Source organism: Akanthomyces muscarius, chromosome 5 (genome assembly GCF_028009165.1).
Source record: "Akanthomyces muscarius strain Ve6 chromosome 5, whole genome shotgun sequence".
NCBI lineage: Eukaryota > Fungi > Ascomycota > Sordariomycetes > Hypocreales > Cordycipitaceae > Akanthomyces > Akanthomyces muscarius.
Window position 1 is genome coordinate 353832 of NC_079245.1, and position 23254 is coordinate 377085.

The 23254-nt window shown below is 51.2% G+C and overlaps 10 protein-coding genes across 10 annotated transcripts; 4 read left to right on the plus strand and 6 right to left on the minus strand.

The window, feature by feature from the left end:
• Positions 1-61: 61 nt before the first annotated feature.
• LMH87_009359 (uncharacterized protein) lies at positions 62-1499 on the plus strand (the record flags this gene model as incomplete). The annotated part of the gene is made up of 5 exons (XM_056196337.1): positions 62-241; positions 302-428; positions 485-608; positions 662-1107; positions 1165-1499. The coding sequence occupies 5 exons, from the start codon at positions 62-64 to the stop codon at positions 1497-1499; spliced, it is 1212 nt and encodes a 403-aa protein (XP_056053497.1).
• A 367-nt stretch (positions 1500-1866) lies between these two features.
• LMH87_009360 (uncharacterized protein) lies at positions 1867-3120 on the minus strand (the record flags this gene model as incomplete). The annotated part of the gene is made up of 1 exon (XM_056196338.1): positions 1867-3120. One exon carries the CDS (start codon positions 3118-3120, stop codon positions 1867-1869), a length of 1254 nt encoding a protein of 417 aa, XP_056053498.1.
• A 2849-nt stretch (positions 3121-5969) lies between these two features.
• LMH87_009361 (uncharacterized protein) lies at positions 5970-7571 on the minus strand (the record flags this gene model as incomplete). Its single annotated transcript, XM_056196339.1, has 2 exons — positions 5970-6394; positions 6458-7571. The coding sequence occupies 2 exons, from the start codon at positions 7569-7571 to the stop codon at positions 5970-5972; spliced, it is 1539 nt and encodes a 512-aa protein (XP_056053499.1).
• Positions 7572-8733: 1162 nt separating this feature from the next.
• Positions 8734-10080, minus strand: LMH87_009362 (uncharacterized protein; the record flags this gene model as incomplete). Its single annotated transcript, XM_056196340.1, has 1 exon — positions 8734-10080. The coding sequence occupies one exon, from the start codon at positions 10078-10080 to the stop codon at positions 8734-8736; it is 1347 nt and encodes a 448-aa protein (XP_056053500.1).
• A 1361-nt stretch (positions 10081-11441) lies between these two features.
• Positions 11442-12542, plus strand: LMH87_009363 (uncharacterized protein; the record flags this gene model as incomplete). The annotated part of the gene is made up of 4 exons (XM_056196344.1): positions 11442-11546; positions 11609-11838; positions 11898-12238; positions 12292-12542. The coding sequence occupies 4 exons, from the start codon at positions 11442-11444 to the stop codon at positions 12540-12542; spliced, it is 927 nt and encodes a 308-aa protein (XP_056053501.1).
• Positions 12543-12842: 300 nt separating this feature from the next.
• Positions 12843-14311, minus strand: LMH87_009364 (uncharacterized protein; the record flags this gene model as incomplete). The annotated part of the gene is made up of 4 exons (XM_056196345.1): positions 12843-13202; positions 13254-13517; positions 13574-13597; positions 14090-14311. 4 exons carry the CDS (start codon positions 14309-14311, stop codon positions 12843-12845), a joined length of 870 nt encoding a protein of 289 aa, XP_056053502.1.
• Positions 14312-15327: 1016 nt separating this feature from the next.
• On the minus strand, positions 15328-17248 carry LMH87_009365 (uncharacterized protein; the record flags this gene model as incomplete). The annotated part of the gene is made up of 2 exons (XM_056196346.1): positions 15328-16299; positions 16574-17248. 2 exons carry the CDS (start codon positions 17246-17248, stop codon positions 15328-15330), a joined length of 1647 nt encoding a protein of 548 aa, XP_056053503.1.
• Positions 17249-18945: 1697 nt separating this feature from the next.
• On the plus strand, positions 18946-19269 carry LMH87_009366 (uncharacterized protein; the record flags this gene model as incomplete). Its single annotated transcript, XM_056196347.1, has 2 exons — positions 18946-19101; positions 19156-19269. 2 exons carry the CDS (start codon positions 18946-18948, stop codon positions 19267-19269), a joined length of 270 nt encoding a protein of 89 aa, XP_056053504.1.
• Positions 19270-19939: 670 nt separating this feature from the next.
• Positions 19940-20813, minus strand: LMH87_009367 (uncharacterized protein; the record flags this gene model as incomplete). Its single annotated transcript, XM_056196348.1, has 3 exons — positions 19940-20245; positions 20313-20546; positions 20778-20813. The coding sequence occupies 3 exons, from the start codon at positions 20811-20813 to the stop codon at positions 19940-19942; spliced, it is 576 nt and encodes a 191-aa protein (XP_056053505.1).
• An 818-nt stretch (positions 20814-21631) lies between these two features.
• On the plus strand, positions 21632-23187 carry LMH87_009368 (uncharacterized protein; the record flags this gene model as incomplete). The annotated part of the gene is made up of 5 exons (XM_056196349.1): positions 21632-21682; positions 21766-21796; positions 21968-22254; positions 22318-22449; positions 22507-23187. 5 exons carry the CDS (start codon positions 21632-21634, stop codon positions 23185-23187), a joined length of 1182 nt encoding a protein of 393 aa, XP_056053506.1.
• Between the last annotated feature and the right edge of the window lie 67 nt (positions 23188-23254).

The following is a 23254-nucleotide window of genomic DNA, read 5'->3' on the forward strand; positions in this document are numbered from 1 at the left end:
CGTCTTGTCACACCCAACACAACCAAGATATCACCGCTTTTATCAAAGACAAAGAATTACGATGGCGCCTATGCCAGAGTCAAACCCGAGTATTGCTCTGATTGAGCAGCTTTCGAATCTTGCGCCTCTGCTGGCGTCAGGCGACAACACGAAAGCAAAGAATCAGGCTATCCAGCTTAGTCGCCAGCTAACTGGCAGCTTGTCTCACCCGGCCAGCGCTGCCGTAGAGCTAGCTTTTGCAGTAAATTGTTGCAAAAATCATCCGTGTCGCGCAGAGTCTACTAACATGAGTCAATCGCAGCCTTTCATTACTGTGGCGGCACGAATCGCAATTGGCATGGGCTTGTTTAAATTGATTGCCGACAATCAAGGGCCAATCTCCTCAAAAGACCTGGCTGAGAAGTCAAGTGGCGAAGAACTGTTGATTAGTAAGAGAAAGCTAAAATCGATTGATTTGATATGGTTACTAACAAGCATTTCTCAGTCCGCACACTGCGCCCGCTGGCCTCTGTTGGAGTTGTCAAGGAGGCAGGCGAGCGACTGTGGGAGCCCACGCCAGTGACACACGCCATGGCGACCGAGGAAATCTCCGCAGGACATCGAATGATGTGAGTCTGCCGGTTTTCCAATAGCAGTTACATGAAGATACTGACAATTGTAGTGGTGAAATGATTGTGGGCGCCGCGCAAAAAGCACCCAAGTACCTGAAAGAATATGGCTACCGGTGCCCTGCAGACCCCCGCGATGGGCTGATGCAGTTTGCCTTTCAAACCAAACTGACCACATTTGAGCTCTTTAGCTCCATGCCTCCAGTTCTGAGAGACTTTAATCTCTTCATGGGAAATACCATGGGTGCGCGAGACTATTGGGTTGACTGGTATCCCGTCGAGCAGCAGCTATTGGACGGCGCCCACGACCGGACTCCCTTTCTCGTTGACGTCGGTGCCGGCAAGGGCCACGACCTTGTCGCCTTTCACGAAAAATATCCCAACAAAGGGAGACTCGTGCTGCAAGATCTGGCTACTGTGACGGACAGCGTCAAGGAGACTCTCGACCCCGCAATTGATGTGATGACTTATAATTTCTTCACAGAGCAGCCCGTCCATGGTAAGCCATCCACCAACAGCGTACACGCCCCAAGACAGTGCTAACATGACGGCACAGGTGCACGCGCATACTTTTACCACCACATCTTACACGACTGGTCCGACGAAAAATGTCTGGAAATACTGGCCCCTCTGAAAAAGGCCATGACGCCGGGCTACTCCAAGGTTCTGCTTCACGAGATGATCGTGCCTGAGCTGGGCGCGTCCACGTTCCACGCCATGCTGGACATGACTATGATGGCGTTTAACGCGGGAATGGAGCGGACTGAAAGACAGTGGCGCGAGCTGCTGGACAAGGCGGGCTTCGAAGTGGTGAAGGTCTGGGCGCCGATGCAGGAAGACGCGGATGGTATCGTAGAGGCTATGGTGAAGGTGGATGCACCATTTTCTTGAGCCAGGTAACTAGTTAAAAATAGACTTATACGCCAGTCGCATATTTCTCGCATTTATGTGCAGTCTTTTCTAGCGTCGCACAATAGTGCTTCTGAACCTAGAGGTCCTAACATTAGCGCCCACTCCTTCACTTGCCCACTTGTTCACCTACTCACTTGCGAGCAGCTACATAATATGAGCTACGTAATCTGAGATTTCTTTGGCACTTTTAAAAAAGGAGTATCAAGTCACTAGGAATTTGGTCGATTTCTAGCCCTGAAGGCGTGATGGTCCTCGGATAGTATAGTAAGGAACCGGCTACATCTTTCGGCTTGTATGCCGTCATGTGTGTGACAGCAAGACCAACTCCTCCCTGCCCAACATTTATCTAACCATAGAGATACGTCTTGTCGTTAGGAGTCTCTGGGTACGAATCCTCTCCGTATGTTGAGTTGAGAGAAATGGCGCCAACAATGCCACCTGATTCAAGGCGAATATGAGAGTCAAACACAAATTTCTTAATATCGTCCTTGCTGAACAGCAGCTCACGGGAGCCACGGATCCAGTTGCCGTAGCCGCCGTAGCCGGTGTGCTGGCCAAAGCAAAGGTGCACGCCACGACCCTTGACGGTCATGCCGGGGAGCTTCTCCGTCCACTTGTGGCACCAGGAGTTGGCGTGATCGTGGCCAGAGAACAAGCCCATAAAACCTTCGGTATTCACAATAGCATTCATAAAGGGAACGTCTTGAAGGCCGTATTTGCAGTCAGGGTTGCCGTCAGTGTTGTCGATGCACCAGCCCTGACCCTGCGGACTTGCCGTCTCGTCGTTGATGCCTGGCTGATGGTACTTGTCGACACCTTTTTCCTGCAGCCTGACCATGGCGTAGGGAGGAATGTGCGTAAAGCCAACGGAGGGGATCACCTTCTGGTACTTGTTGCGCATTTCGGCCGTGGTCTGCTGAAACCACTCAACAACCTTGGTGTCAACCCAGTTAGGGTTTGAAACAGCCTTGTTGCCTACCTCCTGGTAGCGACGGCCACCGCGAGAGTCAAAGAACCAGAGTATGAGCTCAGGACTACACTTGCGAATGTCCTTGCCGCTGTTGCAGCCGGCAGGGTACACGGGCAGGTAATAGTTGGTGGTGCCAACGTCGCCCTGAACCATTCTGGTTGTCCTGGCGCCGGCAAACATTTGCTCACGCGCCAGTAGCGTGTCGCCGTCCAGCTGAGTTTGGTGGTCGTGGTTGCCGTAGGTTGAGCCCCAGGTAAGACCACGGTCAATCAACGGCTTGACGAGCTGGTCGACATAGTGGCTTGCGTTATGCTTGAAGGCACTATCAGCGTTGATCAAGTCGCCATTGAACACGGCAAAGTCGGGCTTTTCCATATCCAGCACGTCACTAATAACCTTGACACCCTTCTTATCCTGCAGCAGGCAGCCCGGGTGCCAGGCGCACATGGCCAAATGAGTGTCCGAAAATACGGAAACGTGAAAAGTGCCATCCTCGCGGAATTTCAGGATGGCGTTAGGGTCGGCCGGGCGGGTGCCGATGGTGGACTGATGGGAAAGCCCAATGGCGAGGCAGAGGCAAAGAATGAAGGAACGCATGCTTTGGAAAGTCGGCATGCCGAGCATCGCCATGTTGGAGAAAGCTTTGTGGTAGCTGTGACGGTAAGCTCTAATTACTTATCATGTTTCTTTTGCGAGTGCCAGCAGAATTGTGTATTTATACTCGACGCCCCTTGCGCTTGGTGCGCAGCTATGCGAGCGCCGTTGAGGACCGACACTTGCTCTGGAGAACTCGCCCATGTCGCCACCGCCAAGAGGCACTGATGATGGATGATGCTGTTGATTTTTCCTCGAATGGCCAGTGTCTGACAACGTTCGCGCAACGTGGGCGCTCCATCACCTTGTGCCCTTGACCCTTTGCAGCGGTTTGTTGCGGCCCTACTTCTAGAGTATCGAGTAGACTGAGCTCATAATTAATTAGCTGCATAATATACATTTAGACAGCATGGCCAAAGCCAAGGGCTCTATTCTTTTCATCCGCGGTATGGCGCCAAGCACCACGTGCATAGCAGGATGCAAATTAATATTTCCTTTCATAGAAGTAATGCTAACAGGCTTCTCCCCACAGCACTTGCCAAGTCCGCGAGCCCACTCAACCAATTTAAAAAGAACAAGTTCATACCTGATGGAGTGAGTAGGATTAAAAAGCAACTGTCTTTTCTATTCTGGCGGTGTGGAACATTTTTTTCGGCTGAATGAGGCTCAGAAAAGCCGTCCTTGATGCATCTACACTTGAACTAGAGCACAGCCTTACAGGGCATATACTTTCAGAAACTAAAGTAAGAGGGTCTTTTTTTGCGAGCTCCTCGATTCATATCCTTCGTTTCCTGTCTGTCTCCGTCACCCTTCCTTGTTTTTAATGAAGTTCTCGTTCCATTCCGAGTACCGACTAGTCCCTTCCTCCACAATGGGATACTTGTCCAAGCTCTCATACCACTGCATCAAGCTACCGAGCAGTATCATCCAGCTACCCCAGAAGGATGCAATACTGGATTGCTTTTCCGCAAATTGCACTCCATGCTGGCCAAGAAGGCCAAATACGGCCGACAGCAGAAAACCCACGCAACCGACGAGCTTCCAAAAGCCCACGTGCCAGCCAAGCACGTTGGGCGCGGGTAAGTACCATTTTTGCTGGGTCTCCAGCATGAAGAGCAAGGAAGCGGCTATAAAGCCTACGCATCCGACCATTTGCGGTGCCCAGTTTGCGCCATCAAGGACAGGCTGGGATAAGTGCTCCGTAATGCCAGGAAGAGTCGTGAACTTGCTCAACCAGAACAGTGACCCGGATACGAGCTGTAGCGCGCATGCAAGAAACCCAATTTCGTAAAGAAAATGAGTTCTAAAGTCGTGCCAAGAGGGCCACCATAGCCAGTTATACGAATGGGAATGATCCGCTTCCCCGTTCTCTGCTGCTAATAAATCGTCTTGGCTGCCTGACCGGAGCCATCCATTTGCAGTTGCTTCGTCGTGGCCACCATTTCGGTCACTAAAGCTTTGTGCATTATTGTCTTCATTTTCATCCTCATGTGCATCTTGGGTGTCGTGGTGGGTCCTTTTTGCGTGATAGTGATGCTCGCAGTTTCCTGGGTGAATTTCCGCCTCCGGCCGAATTCCTTTCAGAGTTCGCTCAACAGCCCAGCCGAAGCAGCCGCTCCGGTTGGCATTGACGGCTTCCAAGAAAAGTAGATAACTGCCTAAGAAGAGTGTGGAGGCACCTGCAAAGCCGGTCCATGTGCTGGCGGGCTTGAAGTCTTCCGAGGAACCCTTCCCAACCGCCGGCAGCAGAACGGTGAACCCATTCACTACCCAGACTATTGAGCCCACCGTGAACACAATAGCTACGCACCACGATAGATCCCAGTAGGGAAATCTCGTGAAAAGAGCTAATATTCCTCGAAGCGTGGCCGGTAGCGAGTTTGTTGGCTCCAGCGTTCCGTGCGGTTGCTTTTCGCCGTCTTCACCCCGGCGAAGGACGAGCGCATGCCGGCCTTTTCGATTGTCGCGAGAGCGCCAAACAAAAGATAACACGTCGTCTTTGCGTTTGGCCGGAAAATGTCCTTCGCGTTCTCCCTCTTCCTCAGTCGAGCGCTGTAGCTGCCTCTCATCAGACGACGCATGATCCGTCGCGTGACCGTGTCCGGCTGTTGATGGGTTATCGTGGGATGGGTTCCAGCCACTCCATGAGTATTGGGCGGATGTAGGGTTCCAATTCTTGAAAGCTCCTGTTGCGCCCAGGAGTGATAGGGAAGCGTCGTGATCAAAAGGCTGGTCTGAGTCGAACCTTTCGTTGCGTGGCTCGTTCGAGCTCGCCGTGTTTGACTCGCAGTGGCTCCCTCGAGACATCGTAATTTGATCTCAGTGATTGGTGAGACTACAGATAGGCCGTGTAATGAAGATGAAAAATTCATTTTCGGTATATGAAGAAAATTTTGCGTTGTCATGGATCCGTGCTCTGCGATGATGTCACGGGCTGTCATTATATCCACACAATAGAGGTTTGAGATAGCAAACCGAGAAAAAAAAAAGCGGCTATTTTCATATGCAAGTTCAGCACATATTGGATTTTATTTGAACACCGTGTATCCAGTGTTGAACTACATTTAAATTTATTTGTACAATGTCGGCCGAGAAGCAGCATCGCGCGCAGCCGCTGGTGGAGAAGCCAGAAGCCCCTCCATCCCTGGCCCAGTCTCAAGTCCACAGTATGGCCAATGTTTGTACATCTTTTGTCTACCGCAGTTATAGTATTCAGTACCTTTTTTGGCGGTTCTCTCTTTCGGCAACGCCAGGTTTCGGCTTTCACCTGACCTTGGAACAACTCTGCTCATGTTATCTTGGCTCCTCTGCCGCCATGACGGCCAGCTCAAAAAATGGTTCGTTGAGTTGTGGCAAGTATTCATTTCGCTCCTCATATGCACAATCTAAACAGGCACCAGAGACACCTTGGTGCCGTTACGCGAGCACAGCGTCAAAGCCAGAGACTCCTCCCACGGCCCTAATTCACGGCTTTCCAGCTTTTGGAAATGCTGCACCATGCGCACCAGCACGTAACCCGCCTCTGTGAGAGCGTATCTCTGTCCCAGGCATACGCGGGGACCGCCGTTGAACGGCAGATACCCCCATCGCGGCCGCAAGTCTGCTTCTCTCCATCGCTCCGGCCGAAACACGGCCGCATCTGGACCGTAGATATCTGTCCTTCTATGCATCGCGTATATGTTGTAGGCCACGAAGGTACCCTTGCGAACAAAGACGGGCGACGAGCCGTCTTTGCCTCCCCCCAATGGCAACACCGTGTCGCAAAGTGCCTGTCGCTGATTGCGTGGCACCACAGGGTGTAATCGGAGTGCTAACATGGTAAATTCAGCATCAATCGGAGGTCCCATATAACTTATTACACAGGTGTACTTACATTCGTTCAAACAGCATTGAACATACTCGAGACCGCGAAGCTCTTCATATGTTGGCGGCCGCTGCCCCAAATCGGAAACCTCTCGCCGTAGCTTCTCCCAAATTGTCGGATTCTGAGCGAGCACAAAAAACAGGTTGCTGAGTAGGCTGGCGGTAGTATCGCGGCCTGCTAAAAGGACATTCATCAGCTCATCCAACACTCGTTTCCTGTCACTCGTTCGTGAGGCTAGCTCATGCGCCAAAATGTACTTCTGCCGCCGCAGCTCCCCTTGTTTGTGCTGGGGTTGCTCTTTCTCCCCGTTCCTGACTGTCTCAAATGCCTCGTCTACGAGCCGCGCCGCAAAATCTCTGCAGATGCGCGTGCCCTCGCTTGCCTTGCGGTCGCGGTACAAAACGCTGAGCCATCCGAGCGTGGTGCGCGCAATAATTGCTCGCTGCGCGTCTTGAAAGGCCTGCGCGAAGATATTCTGCCCTGGTGGCGTCTTGAGCGTGCCAGCTGACTGCCCAAACAGAAATTCGGTCGCCGAATCAAGTGTGTAGCAGAAAAACAGGGGCTGCAGGTCCACGACTGTCTGTCCGTCGCGCGGGAGCACCGCCACGAGATCCTGAAAGAGACACTCGAGCGACGACAGATCGGCGAGCTGGTCGCGAGTGAAGCTGGGACGGACCAGGGCGCGCGATGACGCCCAATGATCACCGTCTGTATCGAATATACCCTCCCCTAGCAGTGGCTTGAAGGCGGCCAAGCGGTGGCCGATCCCGAAATCGCTGAAGCGCAGGGACAAGACCGTCTTGATGTTCTCGGGCTCTATCGTCAAAATGATCTTTCTATGTAACTCTTTCAATGTAAAGGTATTTCCATAAGTATTGAAGAGCTCGCAATTCTGCTCGAGCATTTTATGCTGCACAAGAGAGCGAATCGTACCCGGGAGCGCGTCGAGTCCCAAGAACGGATCTTTGCTGAGTGACTTCGCGACTGGCCGGCAGCCGTGCAACTGCGCGAAGCGGGCGCGGGCAACGACACGTCTGATGTAAATGCAGAGAAACGCTCCAGCGATGACGACCAAGAGGGCCGGCGCAGAGTACCCAGTAGGTAAAAAGAATTGCATGGTCATCTTGAATGATATCACGGAAGTGATACGTCGCAATGCTGTTACAATGCGAAAATAGCAGTTGAAGGACCAGCCACAAGAACGAGGCTGCAGACACGAAAATAATGCCGCGCGTACCATTACGTGTATCCATGCAAGGCTCCGATTGGACACTGGAGGTCTTTCTGCACTGCACATCAATCATCACGTCGTAGTGGATGACTGCGAGACAATGATCTTATGCTCTAGCTAATTACATAGAAGGTATTAGACGCTGGATACTATCCGCGGCATTTGTGCAACTACTGGCAGCGCGGGTCGTGGCACACCAAGGCTACAATGTTCCGGTATAGATATGCAATAGTAGCAGCTAGAAATGGCTCAGTATTGATTTCAAAAGACAAGAAACCCCCAGAAAAAAGGGGAGGGGAGAAAGCTATCGGTACAGCACTGAAGCTCTCACATTGGACTGAGCTGCCAGTGGGATACATAGCCTATAACTGGGTACCGCACACGGAGAGCTCCCACTAACTTAGCAGTCACAGCTTTTCGCCTGTAAACACTGCTGGCTCACTGTCCAGCCATAAGACGGCATGCTCTCGCTTGCGCGTATAACTAACAATAACGCTCAATCTGTCTTCTTCTGTTATTAGACCGCTATCGAACGCCTACTTTCAACAATATATAATCTGTGAGCCGCAAGCAGTGTTTCCCAGCTCTCAAGCGAGTAAGTGAGCAGCTCCAGCGAGCTTGGCGGCTAGCGTCTCAGCACAGTCCAGGCGCTCATGAAGCAGGCAATCGCAAACAAGATGCAGCTGCTACGGTTCTTGAGGCACAGAACCCTTGTTTCGGTAATTCATTATTTTTCACGAGTTTCTAACATAAGCAAGGTCAGGCTTCACTTCATACCGGTCTCTATTGTAGAACCTTAGGGTCGTGTATTCCCTCCGCGATACAGCAAAAAGTAGCGACTGGCATGATGAACTCGTAGCGTTAACTCTTTCTCGGAGCGTATCAAAGATTAAAACCAACACAAAAGTGCGTTCTTGCTTGTGTATGGCAGCGAAAAAGATGTACCTAGAAAACAAAGAAAGATGTTTAGCACGAACCGTCAGGCGCTAGGCCTGCTGTCTGTCCATGCTCAGGGATTTCTAGAGCTCCATCGGGTGATTGATTCCTTCTAGCTCTATAGGATGCCTAGCAGACCATCGATGATGTAGTACGGCAGAGTAGTTGCGTTCGGTGCTAACAGCGCGGACCGCACATTGGCTCTGGAACAACCTTCCAGCCGCCCTTCTTCATGCAGGACGGTCCTCAGCCACTGCAATGCGCTGGGTGCACCGAGAATACCAAGGCTCTCATGAGTAGATCCCAAGTCCCGTAGATATTGTACCGAGACCCCTTTGCCGCAATAAAAGTCTACCAGTACATCTGTATCTTGGATTGGACTGATCTCGTCGTCAACTGACTTATACACAAAGAGTGGGGCAGACGGACGACGCTTTCCCAAAGCATTCGCATCAAAGATTTCAATAAAGGTCGAATCGGAGTGGAATAAATCCGGATTGTCGAAAATTGCGGTTATGTCGTCGGAGAAAAACTGTGCGACCGTGGCTGAAGCGCATTGTTGCGTTACTTTCTCGAGGTTCGGTCGGTAACGCGGCAAAAGGTGTTGATTCACAACTTGAGCAAATTCCGGATACTGGTTGTACAGGCCCATTATCCCTGATGGAATGAGTCCTGCATATGGAGCTTTGTTCATCGACGTTATTGCCGTGGTGATGTTGGGAACAATACCACCCACTGCAACGCCGGCTATCTTCAGCTCTGGCGCATAGACTGGATGCAACTCGGCTGCCCATGCGGACACAAGACCGCCGCCAGAGTATCCCCACAGAGCGATTGTGGCATCTGCCTCAATTTTGGTAAAGTTACCAGAGAGTAGAGCGGCTCGGAGACCGTCGAGTGTTGAGTGTGCGGCTAGCTCGTTGGCCAAAAATGCGCCTTTCGGGCCTTGATGATCAGGAACTACTACCACCCAACCCTGGTCAAGCGCGGCTTCAATCATCAGAATCTCGGCCATGGTTGCCATGTTACCGAGTACTGTATCCGTAGCTGACGGCAGTTGGAGACCGTACGACGGGGCGCAATCAATTGTGGCGGCGTCTTCGGCAATCTGGTACGACAGTACCTTCCCATAGTCAGCATTAGAAGGGATTAGTACTGTGGCGACTGTAGCGGTGGATTGGTTCAGGCTGTCAATGGTTTTGTATAGGATCTGATGACTGTCTTCAAGTTTGTTTGGGCGTGCTGCGAATGCACTGAGCGGTGATGGGGGCCTTCTAGACTTCAAGATTGTTCCGGGGCTGGCATTTTCATAGCCGGCCGGCACGTTGTAAAAAGGATCTTTACTAGGATGCGTGCGAGGCGGCTGCCATGTCAAATCGCATTGAAGAGTAGCAGAGATTGTAGCCGGTAAAGCAAGCAAAAGTATAAAGGCGAGAAGTCGGCTCTGCATGATTGTGCCCGACATGATGGTATGCAGTGGAACAGTGTCGATGGTCTACTTGATAAATGTACCTTTGGCTGCCCGATGCTTCCGTCTTATTTATAGATGGGACCGTCGGCGTGTGGCATATGCTAGGCAACATAATCTGCCTCGACAGCAGCAGTCTACCCGGGAACCGGAAATGCTGGTTTTTTATATCCTCGGTACTATCTGCTTCAGTTTTCACCAACATTGCGGAGTTGGGTCCAGTAGGCGATTCCTACTCTCGAAAACCTAACGTTGGGGGGCACAACGGTATGGTCGTGGAGTTTGCAAGGCAAGATGTGGAGTGGATAGATGCCGGCGGAGCGTGGGGATTGTCGCCGGACACGGAACACTTTCCGCGAATAGCATGTGCAAGTACGCAGAATGCTTTCACATCGCTAGGTCTAGTTAGTGGTGCATATGAACTAATTCCGCAGGGCAACAGGCTACAGCTGCTCTCGGGGACTCAAATATATTCGCTTTAAGGCACCGCACAGCAACTTTCAGGCGCGCTTTACTTACTGCTCTAGCTCTTATTCTTGGAGCTCCGTTAGCCCGCTACAACGTGCTGTCTATGGAATAGCTAGGTAGGATGGTGTCGATAGGGAGGGCGGATGATGACTTCGTGCGTTATAGCGCAGATGCACCATGCTACGGTAGAAGTGCTAAATTTGCCAGATCCTAGGCTTAGAAGCTGCACGGCCAGCGTTTTGCTACGCCACACAAAGACGACAGACAATGTCGAGGTTCCTGCCACGTCGAACCAACGACTGGCCAAGCTAGACAAATGTCAATGAAGCTGTGGTAGCTAAGAACTGCCCACGTTTCTCAAAGATTCGACAGTTCAAACAGACGGACATTCTTTGCTTGAAAGCCTGTTTGATCGGCCAAGGCGGGGAAACGGGAGATTCCGCAGCCTTTCATAATCCGCTTTGTCTACCGACTTGGTCCGATTCTCAAGTGCGGCAGCGTCATGTCCGCATCAGACGCCACTATGCCATCAGCAGTCCGGTAGCACTTACTGGAGGCATAACGGAACTAAGACGCGACTTTGACAGCTCGGATTTTCGCTTCTTAGCGGAGCTAGAACACCAAGATTTCGCCATGTGCCTAGCTCCCCGCAGAAACCCCTGGTTATGAGAGGCGGAAACGCGCCGAGTTCCGCTGGTCAGTTGTGGCGGGAGAGCCGAGACCTAGATACAAACTCCGAAACCTAACTTATACCTAGGATGGAGCTGAGGCTGTGCGCATTTTCTCACGTATATATTAGACGCGGGTTGGCTCCTCCTATCATCCACTCTAGCCTTCACAGCAATCACCATCTTTCCTCACTCAGCATCTACATCCATCCAAAGACCAGCATGGTGAAAGTCGCCATCGCCGGTGGCAGCGGGCAGCTGGGGCGTACCATTGCCGAAGTCACCGTAGCTGATGGTCGTCACGATGCCGTCATACTCAGTCGAAAGGTAATTCGAACGGAACATCACGCAAGAGCTTGAATATTAAGGCTAATATTGTACAATGATAGGCCAAATCGAATACGGAAAACGGCATCGATGTCGTTGAGGTAGACTACTCTGACGTGGAGAGCCTCACTGCGATGCTGCAGCAAAACAATGTCCACACAGTCATTTGTACCCTTTCCACGGACGGTGAATCGCTCGCCGTTGCGCAGTTCAACTTGATTAAAGCTGCAGATGCCTCTTCCGTCACGAAGAGGTTCATCCCCAGCGCATTTCTCCCCCCCTACCCCCCTGAGTACGAGTTTCATCTCACGAGTATACATACGGCCCGCGACATACTAACACGAGTCACAGAGCGGCAGGTATTCCAAGCCTACAGCCGCACTTCAACTGCCTTGACGAGATGAAGAAGACTGATCTCGAGTGGGCAGTCGTCGCTAATGGTGTCTTCATGGATTACTTTTCGCCCTCGCTCAAGTCTTATCTGAAGCCATGGACAATTATTATCGACATTGAGAACAAATCTGCTGCGATCCCGGGATCAGGCAATGACTTGGTAACTTTTACTTACAGCTTTGACGTCGCTAAATTTGTCGTGGCCGCCCTCAGCCTCGACAAATGGCCAAGGGAAATGCGAGTCATCGGGGACACAATGACATGGAATGAGGTCCTTAGACTTGCCGAAGAAGCTCGAGGTTTGCACTTTCCAATACATTTCAAATGAATGCTGCTCACAGTTTCTGTCTAGGCACCAAGTTTGACGTAGCGTACGATGACGTGGAGAAGCTTCAGAGAATGGAAATCACGGAGCTTCCTGGTCATCGCGCTATGTATAGCTATGTTTCGAGAGAGGAAGTTCAGGCCATGGCAATAATGGAGCTCTGGATGACCATGGGCGTAGCAAATATACCCGGAGAAGACTCCTTGAACGAGATGTTCCCGAGTCTAAAGCCGATGACAATGAAGACTTTGATGGATCAGTGTTGGAAAGACAAATGACGAATAAGTTTGGAGATGGAAGGATTGCCATAGTTCAATCAGAGCTCACCGTCAAATGAGTTTTTTGTGTCACTTGAGGCCTATTTTGGAAAGTATCAGACATTTAGGACATAGACAGGCCATTGAGTTATTACCAAGTAGTTCAATGGACAAAGCTATTTCTAAAGAAAACAAAATTCAAATCATTGAATTGGTCATTCATGTGTCACAAGTAGGCGGCAATTTGTCTCATGAGAGATGCACGGGTCAAAGAAACTCGGCAGTTACCATTTAGCATATTTCTAACAACGCTGAAGCAATTCAAGTCAAATTTAATGCACCCTCTTCTAGAGATTTAATTGTGCGCCAAAGGCGCTTCGATGCCCAGCTGTCGTCGGGCAAACCCCCAGCCAAGTTAAGAGCAGTGTAGAAGTCGTCCCGACAGATTGCACTGTACACCGCCGGGTTGTGCACAGACGCTAGGAACAGAACGGCTATCGAAGAGGTGAGGAACTCGCTCAGAAACAGCGCCGCCCTGCGCTGCGAGTCTGCAGCGTTATTGAGTCGAGATAACTGTTTGATGGTCTGTTTGGCAATCGAAACAACGATTGATGCCCGCTCTGGGTTTTGCATGATGCTTGTTGGGCTCCGCAGGACTGCAGAGTACACCCATATACGAAGCTGTGACGGTTACAACCCGTGATATTATCGACGATCAAGATGCAGACTTACCTGGGAAAGGCTCAAGAACATCCACATTCTCAGGTGTTGTGGTGTATACCACGGCGTTTGCACGAGTTCGTGTTGCCCGCCCGGGTCGGTGTTATGCAGCTTTCTGTCCACATCCTGGTACCATTCTAAAGCGTCGCGGTCGAGACGATCGATATCTGCCAATTGGATCTCTTGATCCGAACCACATCCACTCAGAGACGCCGCCCGACTGTTGGCGCCAAGATGAGTGTACGCTATCATTGTCCGGACAAACGGATGCTCGTTCTTGGACAAAGAAGTCAGAGACGTCCACTCTTGTGGTAGGCATTCTTTTCACTCACTGGAATTGGTAGCTCCGGATCAATCTGTTCACTTCGCAAAGTACACGGTAGATGAGTCGCAAAGCCCCACAGCTGTTCCATAACAAGTGCCGACCAGAAACAATTGAGTGTGTACTGTCTTGTCGCCGCGTCATGAATTTGAGCTGTGCCTTCTATCTTGTGCACACGCAATTCCACGCAAAGTCTGACAACCTGCCCACTAACTCGCCAAGCCATAACTGTATCGTTGGACAAGAAGTGATAGCCTGCAAGCAGACATAGGAAGGGTAGGTTGACCACGTCGCAGACAACCTGTGCCATCTTTTGCTTCACTATCTCTTCTATGCTGTCAAACAACCGTTTAGCGTGGCCGCTACGGTCACTGTTCTCCACAAGTAGTGCGCAGCACAGAATTAGTTTCAGTTGAAAGGTTTTTTCATCGCGAGCCTCTCCGGACAGTATCACTGCAGGTGCCAATCGAGGTGTAATATGTCTGGCATGCGCAATAATCCCTTGGATATCAAGAATTGGGTGCACCTCTCCAATCTCGCCTTCGTACACTTGGCATAGACGAATGATTTCATTCTGATGCAAGTCGAGGAGCGGGTCATAGGATCCGAAGTGGCTGGTAGTCGGCGGCTGCGTGCTGCTGTACTCAGTGCCGCATGGTGTCGAGGGCTGCGCTGCTTCTTCCGGCAACCAAGGCTGCGCCTTCGCGGGCGCGCCTTTTTTCACGGCTGGCTGGGATGTGGACTGCATTTCTGTCTCTCAGCAGCTTTTCGGTACTGCAAGTATTTGGAGAAAACGATGCACTTTTCCGAGCGCAGTACGTAGGAGCAGTCTTGCTCGAGCGCGGCTGGAGCGGATGCGGATGCATTCCGCAGCCACTCCGCCAGCTGTGCCGGAACCCCCCTAGGTCACTGCAACAAGGGACAAAAGTCCGACGACGGACTGAGAGTCTCCGCTGGCAACTTTTCCGAGTTTCTTGTTTATCTACTGATCCTGGTATTAAGGGCCCCCATCGTACTCGAAATAATAGACAGAACAGTACTACTTTGCTCCAGCTCTATACGGTCCAAATATCAGCTCTTTCCGCCTACTATATATCTACGCGCCACTTACTCTCGCGATACTGATAACTTAGTTCTTCTCCACAGCGATGGACCGGCTCGTGAATGAAGTGCTGTAAGTGTGCTGCTGAGTAGACCCGCATGACGCCAAGGTCCGGCAAAATTGCGCTTCTCAGCTAGATTTACCATTATTCTGTTTAATATTACCTGTGCTTTATGCTCACTTTTATGGGTATATGTTTTTCGCCGGTAGGGTTGTAGCATTGCCACTAAACACTGTCTGACGGCGGGCAAGTACAAAGCGACACATCACACTTGATCCGGAAATTCTAGGTTACTCATGCGAGTGGAATGAACAAAATTTAAAAACACAGGATAAACATGTACAAAAGGCGGCAACTCACGAGAGCATTCAAGAGGCGGCGTGGCCGAAATGAAAGCTTGCGCCTTACAAGTATAAGTACATGCCGCCGTTGAGCGCTGCATTGTCCAGAGACCGTTGTGCGATCGATAGCACTCCCCGCGCACCCGTCGCCGGCCCTCGACAATGCCGTCACTGCAGATCGTCGGCTGCCAGTGCAGTTGGTGAGTCGCGAAATGCTTCTCTTTACATATATACATGCCCGCTTACCCGATGGGTCTCGCTAGCATCTGAGCATCAACGGCCCCTTTCTCAAAGGTCGTAGCTCCCGTCCAAGTCATCGCCTATAACAGCATCATGGCACCCGCAATACCCGCCGCCGCCGCCAGTCCGCCTGTCTGGATCGGCATCTTCGCCGCGCGGTTCGACGTATACGTCGGCAGCGACTCCGTCGGCGGCGGAATCATCAGCACCGACACGCTGCTCGAGATGCTGCTCGCCATGCTGGCATCCACCGTAAAGGGGCACTCGCTGCGCTGCGTCAGTGTCGATGTCACCAGCGGCTGTAGACACGTCGCCCCCGGTGGCGTTCCCGACGCGAGCGTCACCGACGGCGTTGTCGTCGTCACCGCCACCGCTGCCCCGACAGCTGGGCAACCCGTGGCCTGCCGTAGGTCAATGTCGACGGCGTCCGTGTTTTGGAACTTGCCCCCATCGCCCTCGTCCAAGCGAAACCCGACCGTGGCCACATCGGTGAAAGGGCCAAGAGTGTTGCCGTTGTCGCGTGCCCGGCAGACGTCATTTTCCGCCTGGCTGTCGTTGTACGAGAGGTAGACGCTGAGTTCTAGGCGCCCGCGGAAATCATATCGTTGGTGCTTGAACTGCTCATTCAAATCGACAAAGTCGGCGAAGATGAGCGGTTGGTTGCCAGACGGAGCAGTTTCGTTGCGTGGCCAAAACATGCCCTGGCCGTAAATCAGCCCTCCGGGAATATCCTCGGCGCTGAAGCCCGTAAGAGCCCACTGAAGTGTGTAGTTGCCGAGGACGGCCGTGGGCGGGAGGTTGGCCACGCCCAGCACAATGGGCAGTGGCGACGCAAGCTTGTACGTTTCGTTGCGTGGGTAGAGAATCTCAATGGCGGTCTCGTCGGAGCCGTTGCGGCTGGTACGGCTCTGGAACGGCGTCGCGCTGGCCAGCGACAGCAGCGCGACGAGCGCACATAGGATCGGCATCATTTCTTCGTCGAAGCGTATGAGGAGAACGGGAATATGCAGGAGATGAGAAGGCTTGATGTCGAAAGGTCGCCACGGGCAAGGCTATGAACAGCCCATTTTTTCTCGTATTAGTGGCAAATGTTACGTAGAGCCTCACCCCTGAGGAGGCCCTAACAGCAGGTGTTTTATAGGTAGTTAAACGTTTTAGTCCGTCTTTGCTGAGGCGCTAGCCGTCTGAAATAACTAGTACTTATTCGTGATTTCAGTTTTTTTAACTCACCGGTTCGTATGTTGAGACCATTTAAACAATGTCAATAATGAACTAGTGTCTCGCATGTTAACTGGTGTCTAAGCTAACTACCTATCGAGTTCTTACTGAAAACTCATTGCCCTGCTTCTCGCCAAACTCAAGCGGCAGCGAAATGTAGCCGTTGCGCGGATCGCGCACATACTCGATATACCCGCCCGGCGTGTCCGCCGCATTATCGCCTAGAATCACCGCACCCGTACTCAAATGCGGCTCCAGCAGCTTGAGAATCGGTAAGTACAGCGACCAAGCTCCATCCAGCAGCACCAAGTCGATTTTGCCACCGACGCCAAGCGCCAGCGTCTCGCGTGCATCGCCAACGCGAAACTCGACCAAGTCAGTCAGGCCCGCGGCGTCAATGTTAGCCCTGGCACGTTCTACCTTGCTCGCCTCCAGCTCGGTGCTGATGAGCTGGCCGCCGCCGTTGTCGTGGAGGGCCGCCGCCAGATAAATGGCCGAGACGCCCATAGAGGTGCCAAACTCGATGATGCGCTTGGCCTTGGCGGCGCGAGCGCACATGTACATGTGGCGTCCAAACTTGGGCGACACGCAAAGGAAGTTGCCGGCGAGCCCTTGGTACGTGCCTCTCAAGTCCTTGATCTCAGACTCGATGAACGCGGTGGCCCAGTCACCGTCGGGGTGCTTCGCGTTCTCATCATCGCGCATTGACGAATCAGCAATTCTGGCTTCTTTGTAAAGCTGTGCAAGAACATCTGCTACGACGCCTGTGCTGAGGGAGTCCATGATGTGGTTCGGCTGCTAGTGAAGCCGCGTGTTGCAGTAGAAGTGGTACAGATTGTAGTGATGATATCCAATTTATGTAGAGAGCGTGAAGGAAGTCTAAAGTTTTCAAGCGACTCATCCCAGACTGGGAAGATGCTCTCTTTAAATAGTAATTTTGATGTCAGCCACGCCAGAGGCTCGTTCATGTGTCTGTGGCTCGGACATAGATGTGACTAAGGCTATCACCGAGTCTAAAAATCGTCAGCCGGAAAAGCACGATAGTATTTGTCTATCAGATCAACTGCAAAGGCAGGTCATTCGGCTACTAGGCCGTATAAAGTCCACCAACGGTGGTGTAGGCCCTGTCGATCCCTGTTCGCCACGAGCCAATCATATCCGCGCTATCGTACTTTTTGCCGTTTTGAGCAACGGTCAAAGCTTCAATTCGTTACCTGTCGAAGATAGTGGGGTTCGGCCATATTTCCTATCTCGACGTTTAGGTAATGACAATTAGCGAATATCGTTTGTCTTCCGAGTCATGTCTCTGGCGTTGGGCGCAGTAGTTGTCGGAGGTGCTTTGGAGGTGAGGCGGATAGTTGCTGACCCTGCGAACGCCAGAGAAGCATTCGCCTCGAACCTACCAACTCTCGGCATCCCCAGTGTAAACGGCGTCCACGCGTGCTCTCGCTGCGCAATTAACCAATCCAGTCACATGTTTCGTCTCTGCTCAATGCTCGCACTCAAAATAGAGGAATCCTAAACATAGGCATGATTTAATGACTAGCAAATTAGCGATCATCGAATGATATACAATGCACTGCACGAGGAAGGGCAGCAGCCAGTCTGCCTGGGCTGTGCCGCCCTAACTATGCCGCCAAAAGCGCCCGCACCTCTCTGGCACGGGGTCTTCGGATGCATGTTCTGAGACATGACATCGTATAACTAATTTGAGGGCTGAAGATTCGAGGCTGGCACTTTCTGACTGGTAGCCGCAGCCCACTTTCACGGATTCAGCTGCGGATGCGGCCGCTCCCATGCATATCCTGTCCGACTTGCGCATCTCAGCTCCGGCTGAAGGACGCCACCTCAACAATGTCTTGAGTAGGTAGCCAGGGGTGACGTCTCAAATTTGGAAAGGATTTGTGTCGGTGCGTTTTTCGATTTCGGGTCGTCGGCTGATGGAAACATGGCACGACGACACAGCAGGCAGGGATCACGGTTTCGGGGTATGATTCCAGATCAAATGAGAGCTTTCCACTTCCATCTCGAGATGATTCTCACATACCAAGTAACCTAGCGACCGCGGTCGAAGAATTTTCACTTACTACGACGCGAAATCTGAAAGGTGGTATTTAATGCAGTCGGAACGGTCGACACAGGTGTGCGCCCTCAAGTGGTGAAAGCAAGAGGGCACGATTCTCTCTCGCATTGCAGAATCTTTTGGAAAGCCTCCTCCGATACACCAGCTCTACGTGTTACCTAAGATACAGCCCTGATCAGGCCATAATATTCAGTCCTGCAGCCATGTTTCTCAGCTGACGCTTGGTAAGGCAGTCTCGTCTACTCGCTTGAAGCCACACAAGGTATATAAGCTCCAGCTGCGCCCTCAGGCTTTTGCTACTTTAGTGACACCTTCAATAAAATCAAGATAGCTACCGAAACGAGCTCAAGTATTATTAACTATATTTTTTTACACAAGGCCTCCAAAACATACCACCATGAAGTTCATCGTCTTCGCCGTTGCCACTCTGGCTTCCTTTGCGACAGCTGCACCAGAGGCGTCCGGGGAGACCACCAAGTGCAAGCCCGCTACTTATCGATGCCAGTCTTCTCACAAAGGCTGGGAAGTATGCAACACCAGCGGCCAATGGGTTGTAAGTTCATCTTCGAATATTCATCAAAAGGGACCTTTGCTGACAAAACCCTAGTTTGCGGGTGCATGCCCCGCGAGGACTCTATGCAAGTTCAATGAGGCCAATGGGTCCCCGTACTGCCTACCACGCGGCTTCAAGGCAGTAAAAGATGGCGAGGACGAGATGTGAGCATATAGTTCAATTTTCTAAACGAGCCCCTTGCTCGAAATACATAAATTGAAAGCAATGCAATTTTCTCAACCATGTGCAGTAGACTGAGTGGCCGCTGAGACTCTGCTGCCACTACAGAGCGGGTGTTAGCAGAGAAGATGTAGTACGCTTCTCACTCCTACATAAGCAATTCAGATGATGCTTATAAAATGGCTAAAGGCCCCGTGTGAACAGATTTTGGTCGCTCTTTGCGAATAAGATTTACGTCGCCATTCGGAAGCTAGAAATGCATTTATTTTCCTGAGTGACAATAGCGACGAAAAATATCCGACATCGTGGCAACGTCCATAAGCTGCAGGCTGGCGGCGCTCAGCATGTCGAATGAGCAACTCACATATGTCTACGAGTCTGCGGTAGGCGAAAGCCTCCAGATGGTAACTTTGTCAATGTACTCTTAAGAGAACCTTTCATTACGACGCTTATGGCCGCAGCACTCGCATGCACCTTCACCATAAACTTGTCCTAGACATTTGCGCTGTTCAATTCTAGAAAGGCTTCATTCAAAAACTATCGGGCCTTATGACATGACGCGAACACACAGGTGTAGCCGCAAGTGAACCTGAATCCCGCTGCCTCCTCTCTGTGAAGAGAAACTCTACCTAATATTTTCCAAATGGCTGAGCTGCAATCAAACAAAAAGAAGTCCAGCCATTGTCAAAGCAGCCACTGTTACAGCGCCGAGAATGTTAGTGGCTCCCGCTCCAGACTCCTCCGCGCGACCATCAGCAGTTGCATTAGACTTAGACAAAACCCCTCCAAAAGCATGGCTAGGGCTCTCGTTCTTGATCGACTTGATGACCGTAATCCGGTAGCCAGTCTCTTCCACCTTGTTTGCATTTATGACGGCAACCATACCCTTCTGGCATTCACGGTCGACTGACGAGTATACAAAAATGGGGTCGGTGCTATTGATCGTGACTTGGAAAGTAGCCGGCTAAAAGTATGAAGTCAGCACTCTCGTTTGGTCGAAATTGATTCAGACACAAAAGTGAGTCGCTTACCTTGGACTGCGCACCGGAGTAAAAGCCTCCAACATCAACAGGATAACATCCTGTAGTTGGGTTGCCTTGCACCACGCTGTGCTCATCAGAGCCAAAACGAAACTCAATGATATCCCCTACTCTCGCGTCCATTCGAGGCGGCTCGAAACCATTCGAGGTTTTGCTTCCAACCTCGACGGGTATGATTTTGCCACTGCAAAGTCCCAATGGAAGGAGAAGCGCTGCGAACCATGGCTTCAAACAATGCATGTTGTCAGTAGTTGAGGATGTAAAGGATGAGAAGAAAAAGTTGGCGAGATTGAGTGATGCCTTGCAAAGAGAAAGCGTATGCTCCTGAGGAAGGAGTCGGAACAGGAGAGGAAGAGCCATCAATCATATTTAAATGCACATGTCTACAGCTTGATATGCGAGAGTGGTGGCATCAAGAGGAGCGCTATAGATTTCCACTTTGAGTAATAGACTTACCTCTCTAGGCCAAGTACAGTTGTCTTCGTGATCCATGCAAAAAAAAAACGGAGTCGCGACACGGCATGATTCTTAATTTTAGTGGCAAGATTCAGAGCAGTGCTAGTGCTGACGGCGAACAGGCTTGGCAGCCAAACAGCCAGCCTGGCCATCTGGCTCATTCGATGTCACTCACCGTACGGCATTGCATCAGGTTTCTCTTGCTTCATTCAAGTACGATACATAATAAGTATTCCGTCTGAAAGTTTCGCCAAGTTCAATAAAGAGAAAGCGGCCGGTGGGCGGTAACCTTGGTGCCTGACACCATAAATAAACGTTTTCGTGCTGTATGCTCCTGTATGCTGTTGCGAAGTAATGTCTCAGACTGGAAACTTGTCAATCACGTTTTCTTTCTTACAGAGGGCTTTTTTACTTCTTTTCTCCTCGGCTGTAGGTATTTTCTATTTCATGCCCGACGTCGGAAAGGATTTTCCGCGGTAGCAGCGATTTCTTCTCCATGGCAATTGGTCCTGAAATGTTTCTTCATGCCTTCAGGCGCAGCAAGGCTGAATTGCGCCAACTGACAGGTGGAACTGGCGTAAATATAAGCCCAGGCGAAGCAGGCCGTGAGCACGTGGTAAAGTTTGGCGACCCTGGGTCCATTCACGGCACTTCGTCTTTTGCAACGCTTGTAACCTCCGTGAGGAAGGGTTTGCAGAAACAACACTTGCTCCAGTAGCATCATCTCGTTACACTGCGCACCGACATCGTTTCTTGAGCGCACATTTATCAGCATTTTTTAATGCCAACATTCGACCATCCTTATCTGCGATAGTGTCGCAGCGCTCGCAAAACTTCACTGCGGGATCCAGGGTATGCCTCGTCAATATAAAGGTTGCGACAATTGCCAGAAACAGAAGAAAAAGGTCAGACCTAAGATCATTCTTAATCCATCAAACGCCGTTGCATGAGTGAGCCCTTGTAGGCGATTTTAATTAACCTTGTGCAGTGCAGTCAGACGCTTCCGCGATGTGACAGGTGTGAGCGTTTCAACCTCCCCTGTGTTGGAGGTGGTGAAAAGCGTTACAAATTCAGGACGCCGCCGGCTCTGGCTAAGCCTTGTTTTAAGGCGCAACCATCACATCACACAGCAACTTTTCACAGATGGGCGCCTCCACGGTGCCTATATGATGAGACCACGTCACTCATAGGTCGCTTCATCGCCGTGCTTTCAGTCACAGACCCCAGGTATAACCTCAAAACTCTTGGCAGCTGGCTTGTCGACATTCCTTCACATCTCGGCAAAGATGGTCTGCTTGACACAGCGACGACCGCCCTAACGACTGCTGTGGAAGATTTACGCGTCGGAAAACAGTCGACGGCTGCTTGGTCAAGCTATGGCAAGGCTATCAGCCGTCTAGGACATGCTCTGAGAGACCCTGTCAAAGTAAAAGAACCGTACACCCTTGCCGCTGTGTTTATGATCACGCTTTGTCAGGTAAAGATGGGTTTCCCGATCGTCACGACATGCATAAATTCGACTGACCTAATTGGGTAACAGCCATGGTTATCGCTCAAGGCGGACTACGTTAACCACATCCAGGGGATGGCTCATCTCCTGAACCTCAGCGCCGGAAAGGAGTGGAACAGTCGCTTTGCCGAGACTCTGCGCTTCCACGTCATTTTTCCCATTGTACGGGCAACTATTATGCTACAAGTTATGCAGGACAACTAATAGGATAATCGATAGTATCTCGCAATGGCAATCAGTTCGGACATCGAAATTCATTCCTGGTATGCGGAAAAATACTCCAAATTGTGCAGTCAGGATGACCTCTCGAGCGACCGAGATGTGTCGCCGATACAAAGTCTGGACATATCTGCGATCCTACGATACCCGACAATTCTTCGAAATCCCGAACTTTATGGTGTAGAATTACGCATGCGTTATGAACAAGCGCTGCTCGATGGCTATGCTCTCCGCACGCGATTGCACTCATTGGACGACTTGAACACGACGACAAAGTCCCCGAATCTAGAACTTCAGCGAGTGCAGGCCCAGTTGCGGCTTGCTTACGCCGCGGTACTTTACTACTCTCTCGTTATGAACGCATTCATATCTGCACTGGATCCTTGCAGCCAGTTTCTACCAAGAGACGCCATCACAATGGCCAAAGAAGCCATCGAGACAGCCAACGTGGTTCTCAAAGACGCGCCAATTAGCCTTGGTTTTATGCCGCTCTGCCTCTTTGCTGCATCGCTTGCTACTACAGATTCCAAGATCTTGTGCGACATCGAAGTCGCCCTTGTCGCTTACAAAGACCACTTTGTAGAGTGGCACCATCGACAGAGATTTCACGACGCAAAGCAGTCTATCGATGAAATCAAAACCAGAAGACTGGCTTATTTACGAGGAGCCGGCTGCCGTTGAAGCCACAACCTCAAAGACACGTACGAGGCCGCCAATCTCAGCAACAACGTACACCGCCCGTGGAGGA